We start from the raw sequence: 9,492 nt of genomic DNA, 5'->3' as shown, positions 1-9,492 counted from the left end.
AGGTCTACTTCTATGTGTAATCAGGTAGTCTATAGGTCTACTTCTATGTGTAATCAGGTAGTCTATAGGTCTACTTCTATGTGTAATCAGGTAGTCTATAGGTCTACTTCCATGTGTAATCAGGGCCAGGTAGTCTATAGGTCTACTTCTATGTGTAATCAGGGCCAGGAAGTCTATAGGTCTACTTCTATGTGTAATCAGGTAGTCTATAGGTCTACTTCTATGTGTAATCAGGTAGTCTATAGGTCTACTTCCATGTGTAATCAGGGCCAGGTAGTCTATAGGTCTACTTCTATGTGTAATCAGGTAGTCTATAGGTCTACTTCTATGTGTAATCAACACATTGACAACTCGTAAATGGAGTGAAATAAACCAACAAGTGTAGCCTAGGATGGATGTGCTCTCTGCAAACAACGTGTACGTACACTCCGACAGCGAGAACAGCAAACGACTGGAGTAGTAATATACTGAATGCATTAACAGAAATGGTAACAAAACAAACATTATAGACGAGAAATGTTGGTAACAAAACAAACATTATAGACGAGAAATGTTGGTAACAAAACAAACATTATAGAAGAGAAATGTTGGTAACAAAACAAACATTATAGAAGAGAAATGTTGGTAACAAAACAAACATTATAGAAGAGAAATGTTGGTAACAAAACAAACATTATAGAAGAGAAATGTTGGTAACAAAACAAACAGAAGATAAATGGTAATTAACAGTAAATGTACTGCTAGCAGCCTCAGCAATGGATTAGTCCCCTGAGACAGGCAACAATCAACACATGCCATAAAAAATATTTAGTAACTGCTCAACTAACAAATGGTCAGTGGACCAACAGCCTATGGACCAGTGGACTAAATGGGGTCGACACCACAGTCTGTACTCACCAGTTTCTGCAGTGCAGCCACCTCCTCTGGCAGATAACACAGGCCTGTCCTGTTGAGTTTCAGCCATCTCAGACTGCTCATAGACTTCACATGCTCAGGGAAGTAACCTCCCTGGGGGGCAGGGGGGAGGAAGAGAGAGGCTGTTGATTTCACTTTTGTATATTATCTACCTCACTTTCTTTGGCAATGTTAACATGTTTCCCATGCCAATAAAGCCCCTTGAATTGAATCGAGAGAGAGAGGAAGAGAGCGAGAGAGGAAGAGGGGAAAAGGAAGCGAGGGGAAGAGAGCGAGAGAGGGGAAGAGGAAGAGAGCGAGAGAGGGGAAGAGGAAGAGAGAGGAAGAGAGAGTGAGAGAGGGGAAGAGGAAGAGAGAGGAAGAGCGAGAAACACAGACAGGGTTAGGGGCCAACCCGCTACAGTGCTAGCCTGTCCCAGCTGTGTTTGGGCTCTTGCTAACCCCACTGCTGTCATTGTCAACACTAGGTCTATGTCAGGTTAACAACAGACTGGGACTCAACACTGGGTCTATGTCAGGTTAACAACAGACTGGGACTCAACACTAGGTCTATGTCAGGTTAACAACAGACTGGGACTCAACACTAGGTCTATGTCAGGTTAACAACAGACTGGGACTCAACACTAGGTCTATGTCAGGTTAACAACAGGCTGGGACTCAACACTAGGTCTACATCAGGTTAACAACAGACTGGGACTCAACACTAGGTCTACGTCAGGTTAACAACAGACTGGGACTCAACACTAGGTCTACATCAGGTTAACAACAGACTGGGACTCAACACTAGGTCTATGTCAGGTTAACAACAGACTGGGACTCAACACTAGGTCTATGTCAGGTTAACAACAGGCCAGACAGACTGGGACTCAACACTAGGTCTATATCAGGTTAACAACAGACTGGGACTCAACACTAGGTCTATGTCAGGTTAACAACAGGCCAGACAGACTGGGACTCAACACTAGGTCTATGTCAGGTTAACAACAGACTGGGACTCAACACTAGGTCTATGTCAGGTTAACAACAGGCCAGACAGACTGGGACTCAACACTAGGTCTATGTCAGGTTAACAACAGACAGGGACTCAACACTGGGTCTATGTCAGGTTAACAACAGACTGGGACTCAACACTAGGTCTACATCAGGTTAACAACAGACTGGGACTCAACACTAGGTCTATGTCAGGTTAACAACAGGCTGGGACTCAACACTAGGTCTATGCCAGGTTAACAACAGACTGGGACTCAACACTAGGTCTACGTCAGGTTAACAACAGGCCAGACAGACTGGGACTCAACACTAGGTCTATGTCAGGTTAACAACAGACTGGGACTCAACACTAGGTCTATGTCAGGTTAACAACAGGCCAGACAGACTGGTACTCAACACTAGGTCTACGTCAGGTTAACAACAGACTGGGACTCAACACTAGGTCTACGTCAGGTTAACAACAGACTGGGACTCAACACTAGGTCTATGTCAGGTTAACAACAGGCTGGGACTCAACACTAGGTCTACGTCAGGTTAACAACAGGCTGGGACTCAACACTAGGTCTATGTCAGGTTAACAACAGACTGGGACTCAACACTAGGTCTACGTCAGGTTAACAGGCCAGACAGACTGGGACTCAACACTAGGTCTATGTCAGGTTAACAACAGGCTGGGACTCAACACTAGGTCTACGTCGGGTTAACAACAGGCCAGATCTGGGACTCAACACTAGGTCTATGTCAGGTTAACAACAGGCTGGGACTCAACACTAGGTCTACATCAGGTTAACAACAGGCTGGGACTCAACACTAGGTCTATGTCAGGTTAACAACAGACAGGGACTCAACACTAGGTCTACATCAGGTTACCAACAGGCCAGACAGACTGGGACTCAACACTGGGTCTATGTCAGGTTAACAACAGACTGGGACTCAACACTAGGTCTATGTCAGGTTAACAACAGACTGGGACTCAACACTAGGTCTACATCAGGTTACCAACAGGCCAGACAGACTGGGACTCAACACTGGGTCTATGTCAGGTTAACAACAGACTGGGACTCAACACTAGGTCTACATCAGGTTACCAACAGGCCAGACAGACTGGGACTCAACACTGGGTCTATGTCAGGTTAACAACAGACTGGGACTCAACACTAGGTCTATCTCAGGTTAACAACAGACTGGGACTCAACACTAGGTCTATGTCAGGTTAACAACAGCACAGATCTGGGACAGACTAAACCCTAAAGAGTCAGCAGAAGCACTAAGTCTGGCAACTTAAAGAGACCCAACTACATCACAGTATTATTTTGTCATTGAGGAGACGCTCTTTATCCACAGTAACTTGACAATTAGGGTTAAGTGCCTTGCTCAAGGGCATGTCGACATAATTGTTTTTAACCTCGTCGGCTCCGGGGATTTAAACCAGTGACCTTTCGGTTACTGGGCCAACGCTCTTGACAGCTCTAGGCTATCTGCCGCCCCGATTATCAGCAGAAAATCATGAAGTGTTGTTTGTAGAAATAGAGAGAGAAGCCAAGAATAACATGAGTGAGGACGTTTGAATAGTATGACATCACAACACATGCTCAGAGCCTGGTGATGTCATCTTCCCCCTGGGTGACACATGGGAGGTGGGGGGGGGGGGGGGGAACCTAAACTAGACAAGCAGAAATACTTCTCAGCTGTGTTGTCTGACCATGTTAACTTAAAACATCTAACGGGACAGATACATAAATAATAAGCAGTATCTGCTTCACACAGCTAGTTAGCTACAGTCCGACCAGTCCCACAGCTAGTTAGCTACAGTCCGACCAGTCCCACAGCTAGTTAGCTACAGTCCGACCAGTCACACAACTAGTTAGCTACAGTCCGACCAGTCACACAGCTAGTTAGCTACAGTCCCACAGCTAGTTAGCTACAGTCCCACAGCTAGTTAGCTACAGTCCCACAGCTAGTTAGCTACAATCCCACAGCTAGTTAGCTACAGTCACACAGCTAGTTAGCTACAGTCACACAGCTAGTTAGCTACAGTCACACAGCTAGTTAGCTAGTCACACAGCTAGTTAGCTACAGTCACACAGCTAGTTAGCTACAGTCTGACCAGTCACACAGCTAGTTAGCTAGTCCCACAGCTAGTTAGCTACAGTCACACAGCTAGTTAGCTACAGTCACACAGCTGGCTAACGCCCTGGTAGTGTTCCTGTTTTGGTTAGCACGTCGTTAGCTACCAGGCTGCTAACTAACTGCCTGTCGTTTACCTGTCACGAATAATGGTCCGGAAAGGTAAAATATAACCGTGTTTATTGTTATTGTTGTCTTACTTTGAAGTCGTTTCCAGATAGGTCTACCCCCCGGATAAAAGGAAGGACTCCGGTGGCAGCCATTTGTGCTTCGGGAAACCGTCCGTCCGTCGCTGCCGAGTCTCTGTTGGTGTTTGGTTTATCAGGCGGAGCGAAGACACTGGTTACCACAGCCACAAAGTCAGAAACAGCTCCTTTATCTTCTTAAAATTGGATTTTAAACCTTACTCACACTGGGAATCTTACGCCTAAGATTATTAAATTAAGGCATATTTTTGTTTTCATTAATTTTTGCGATTATAGACAACTATGTGGCAGTGGTAACTTGACTTTGTGGGTGTGGTAATTAGTGGAAACCCTGGTGAAGGATCCTGCTTTTGTCAAATTAACGTAATATTTGACTTTTCGCAGCAGGTTTAGGAAAATTAAGTTAAGGAAAAGGGTTAGCTAAAATGAGAAACATTTGACAGAACAGCTGCTGGGACCGGAAACACCCTGGCGGCCTGGGAACGGAACAGCCCTCCGGGGGAGGTGCGCCCGGTTCAACCATAGAAACTTTAACGCGCTGAAGTCAATCAATCAATAATGAAGTGGTCACGATCAAAGATATTCTAGTTTCGCCTATTCCTCTCCGCTATGATCGAATCAATAAAAACACCCATTTCCATTCCATTTAATTCGTTTTTACACAAGTCCTTCCTACTGTAACTTAGTAAATATTAATCAACACAAGGGAGATATTTTAGAGGCACTCGTCAGACAGAATACAGGACACCAGATTGCTGGGAACAGTGATTTCATATGAACATCCAAAAATACCAGTATTAATCTCCCCTTTCTCCCGTCTGGCTCCTCCCAGCTGGTACTTGGATTTACAATTCTATTCTTTACGCCAATGTTACATATTGGGGACCTTTCTCCCGTCTGGCTCCTCCCAGCTGGTACTTGGATTTACAATTCTATTCTTTACGCCAATGTTACATATTGGGGACCTTTCTCCCGTCTGGCTCCTCCCAGCTGGTACTTGGATTTACAATTCTATTCTTTACGCCAATGTTACATATTGGGGACCTTTCTCCCGTCTGGCTCCTCCCAGCTGGTACTTGGATTTACAATTCTATTCTTTACGCCAATGTTACATATTGGGGACCTTTCTCCCGTCTGGCTCCTCCCAGCTGGTACTTGGATTTACAATTCTATTCTTTACGCCAATGTTACATATTGGGGACCTTTCTCCCGTCTGGCTCCTCCCAGCTGGTACTTGGATTTACAATTCTATTCTTTACGCCAGTGTTACATATTGGGGACCTTTCTCCCGTCTGGCTCCTCCCAGCTGGTACTTGGATTTACAATTCTATTCTTTACGCCAATGTTACATATTGGGGACAAATTACCATTCAAATCCATTATTTTATTTCTCTGTAAAATATTGATCTATTCTCCATGTCATATAAATGCAGTTTCTCTGTCAGAGGTGAGACACAGGCAGACTGAACCCGGTCCCACTCCACTCCTGGCCCAAATGAACCCTGGTTTAACACCTCTAGAAGCTGACCTCTGGTCCGTTTGGGATCCCCTCCTGATGTTTAGGGTTAAGGGGCGAGTTGAAGGTAAACTCATTCTAGTTCTGTGTTTATATCAACAACATCCACCGCTGAGCTTCCCGGTCACATCAGAGTTCAGAGGTCGGGGACAAGGTCACACGGGGGTCAGAGCATCTCCATGGCAGCAGTGGGATCAGGGGTTAAAGGTCAGCGCTGAGGGCAGGTGACACGTGTGTGTCCAGGCATGTGACAGATGCCACAGGTACGGGGCTTCCTGGTAGCGGGGGGTTTGGTGGTGGGGGGGGCTCCTCCTCCCCCAGTCTCCCTCCCCCTCTTACCCCAGTCTCCCCCTCCAGAACCTGAACCTGGTAGAGACACAGACAGAGGTTAGCAATGGGGGGTGGGTGTATGTGTCTGCATGTGTGTGTTACAGTGGGTGTGTGTGTTACAGTGTGTGTGTGTGTTACAGCGTGTGTGTGTTATAGTGTGTGTGTGTTACAGTGTGTGTGTGTGTTATAGTGTGTGTGTTACAGAGTGTGTGTGTGTTACAGTGTGTGTGTGTGTGTTACAGTGTGTGTGTTACAGAGTGTGTGTGTGTTACAGTGTGTGTGTGTGTGTTACAGTGTGTGTGTGTGTGTGTGTTAGTGTGTGTGTGTGTTATAGTGTGTGTGTGTGTTACAGTTTGTGTGTGTTACAGTGTGTGTGTGTGTGTGTTACAGTGTGTGTGTGTGTGTGTATGTTACAGTGTGTTACAGTGTGTGTGTTACAGCGTGTGTGTGTTACAGCGTGTGTTTCGTTACCTGGTGGTGGGATGTTCTCGTCAGCCCAGAGGAAGAATCCACACTGTTGATCTCTGGGCTTCTCACAGGTATGGAACACTCTTCCTTTATTATGTCCTTCCTTCTGCACTGTCCTCTGAACCGCTGGCTCACTGCAGTTACAAACCACCTCCCCCACGGAGCTCCTGGGGGGCTGGTGTGGCCTGCTGGGTGGCGCCCCCTGGGGGCCTGGAAGGTAAACGTTAGTGTCGGGCTGGTCGGTCCACAGGAAGAAGTTACAGCCTCCAGAGGAACACTTATAGAACTGTCTGCCCTGGTTAGGGCCGTCTTTCCTCACGGTGAGGAGGACCGCCTCCGACCCACAGTTACACACTGTGACGTCACCACCTCTGGGGTCAGGGGGTGGGGCCTGGGGGTCAGGGCGAGGGTGGGGGGGCCAGGACGAGGAGGGGGGGTTGGGGGCTTGGGGAGACAGGGGGTCCGGTCTGGGGGCTGGGCGAGGTCTAGGCTGATTGGTTGCAGTGTCTCCCCTTCCTCCTCCTCTTCCTCCCCCAGCTGCTCCTCTTCCTCCCCCAGCTCCCCCTCTTCCTCCTACAGCTCCTCCTACTCCTCCCGCCACCCCCCCTCCACCCATTCTGAGATATTTGAGGTTGAGCACCTCCCTCAGTGTCTCGTCACACCCTCCGATGCAGCCCACAAACTCCAGCGGCATCATGGGAGGGAGGCTGCCTCGTCGGAACTTCAACTTTAACCTGCAGAGGAAGAGACAGGAGGAGTCATGTAGAGTAGTCTTTATTACACCCAGGGGGCAGTCCATCGATAGGTTATTAAATATCAGAGGAGACAGTAGTCTGTCCCAGTCCATTGATAGGTTATTAAATATCAGAGGAGACAGTAGTCTGTCCCAGTCCATCGATAGGTTATTAAATATCAGAGGAGACAGTAGTCTGTCCCAGTCCATTGATAGGTTATTAAATATCAGAGGAGACAGTAGTCTGTCCCAGTCCATTGATAGGTTATTAAATATCAGAGGAGACAGTAGTCTGTCCCAGTCCATTGATAGGTTATTAAATATCAGAGGAGACAGTAGTCTGTCCCAGTCCATCGATAGGTTATTAAATATCAGAGGAGACAGTAGTCTGTCCCAGTCCATTGATAGGTTATTAAATATCAGAGGAGACAGTAGTCTGTCCCAGTCCATTGATAGGTTATTAAATATCAGAGGAGACAGTAGTCTGTCCCAGTCCATTGATAGTTTATTAAATATCAGAGGAGACAGTAGTCTGTCCCAGTCCATCGATAGGTTATTAAATATCAGAGGAGACAGTAGTCTGTCCCAGTCCATTGATAGGTTATTAAATATCAGAGGAGACAGTAGTCTGTCCCAGTCCATTGATAGGTTATTAAATATCAGAGGAGACAGTAGTCTGTCCCAGTCCATTGATAGGTTATTAAATATCAGAGGAGACAGTAGTCTGTCCCAGTCCATCGATAGGTTATTAAATATCAGAGGAGACAGTAGTCTGTCCCAGTCCATTGATAGGTTATTAAATATCAGAGGAGACAGTAGTCTGTCCCAGTCCATTTAAGGTTATTAAATATCAGAGGAGACAGTAGTCTGTCCCAGTCCATCGATAGGTTATTAAATATCAGAGGAGACAGTAGTCTGTCCCAGTCCATTGATAGGTTATTAAATATCAGAGGAGACAGTAGTCTGTCCCAGTCCATCGATAGGTTATTAAATATCAGAGGAGACAGTAGTCTGTCCCAGTCCATTGATAGGTTATTAAATATCAGAGGAGACAGTAGTCTGTCCCAGTCCATTGATAGGTTATTAAATATCAGAGGAGACAGTAGTCTGTACCAGTCCATTGATAGGTTATTAAATATCAGAGGAGACAGTAGTCTGTCCCAGTCCATTGATAGTTTATTAAATATCAGAGGAAGAGACAGGAGGAGTCATATACAGTGGGGCAAAAAAAGTATTTAGTCAGCCACCAATTGTGCAAGTTCTCCCACTTAAAAAGATGAGAGAGGCCTGTAATGTTCATCATAGGTACACTTCAACTATGACAGACAAAATGAGAAAATAAAATCCAGAAAATCACATTGTAGGATTTTTAATGATTTCATTTGCAAATTATGGTGGAAAATAAGTATTTGGTCACCTACAAACAAGCAAGATTTCTGGCTCTCACAGACCTGTAACTTCTTCTTTAAGAGGCTCCTCTGTCCTCCACTCGTTACCTGTATTAATGGCACCTGTTTGAACTTGTTATCAGTATAAAAGACACCTGTCCACAACCTCAAACAGTTACACTCCAAACTCCACTATGGCCAAGACCAAAGAGCTGTCAAAGGACACCAGAAACAAAATGGAAGACATACAAGAACACTGATCATCTCCCTCAATCTGGGGCTCCACGCAATATCTCACCCCGTGGGGTCAAAATGATCACAAGAACGGTGAGCAAAAATCCCAGGACCACACGGGGGGACCTAGTGAATGACCTGCAGAGAGCTGGGACCAAAGTAACAAAGCCTACCATCAGTAACACACTACGCCGCCAGGGACTCAAATCCTGCAGTGCCAGACGTGTCCCCCTGCTTAAGCCAGTACATGTCCATGCCCATCTGAAGTTTGCTAGAGAGCATTTGGATGATCCAGAAGAAGATTGGGAGAATGCCATATGGTCAGATGAAACCAAAATATAACTTTTTGGTAAAAACTCAACTCGTCGTGTTTGGAGGACAAAGAATGCTGAGTTGCATCCAAAGACAACCCCCCTCAGCTCAAATATGACCAACCATCGCCCCTCAAATATGACCACCCATCCCACCTCAGCTCAAATATTACCACCCATCCCATCTCAAATATTACCACCCATCCCCCCTCAAATATGACCACCCATCCCCCCTCAAATATGACCACCCATCCCCCCTCAAATATTACAACCC

General features: G+C 46.1%; 2 protein-coding genes across 2 annotated transcripts in view; both read right to left on the bottom strand.

Annotated features, from left to right (window-relative positions):
• The window catches only part of LOC139421683 (FLII actin remodeling protein), a 76,498-nt gene extending 71,782 nt beyond the window's left edge, over window positions 1-4,716 (bottom strand). The window contains exons 1-2 of the mRNA XM_071172773.1: window positions 4,233-4,716; window positions 898-1,008 (exon numbers count right to left, since the gene is read on the bottom strand). Coding sequence (XP_071028874.1) covers window positions 898-1,008; window positions 4,233-4,295 — 174 coding nt within the window. The 5' untranslated portion in view covers window positions 4,296-4,716. The remainder of the gene's footprint in view (window positions 1-897; window positions 1,009-4,232) is intronic.
• Window positions 4,717-5,738: 1,022 nt separating this feature from the next.
• LOC139421680 (DNA topoisomerase 3-alpha-like) overlaps window positions 5,739-9,492 on the bottom strand; it is a 47,196-nt gene continuing 43,442 nt past the window's right edge. The window contains exons 18-19 of the mRNA XM_071172771.1: window positions 6,556-7,286; window positions 5,739-6,120 (exon numbers count right to left, since the gene is read on the bottom strand). Coding sequence (XP_071028872.1) covers window positions 5,963-6,120; window positions 6,556-7,286 — 889 coding nt within the window. The 3' untranslated portion in view covers window positions 5,739-5,962. The remainder of the gene's footprint in view (window positions 6,121-6,555; window positions 7,287-9,492) is intronic.

This window comes from Oncorhynchus clarkii, chromosome 12 (genome assembly GCF_045791955.1).
Source record: "Oncorhynchus clarkii lewisi isolate Uvic-CL-2024 chromosome 12, UVic_Ocla_1.0, whole genome shotgun sequence".
NCBI classification, from domain to species: domain Eukaryota; kingdom Metazoa; phylum Chordata; class Actinopteri; order Salmoniformes; family Salmonidae; genus Oncorhynchus; species Oncorhynchus clarkii.
This window is presented reverse-complemented; position numbering and strand designations above follow the sequence as displayed.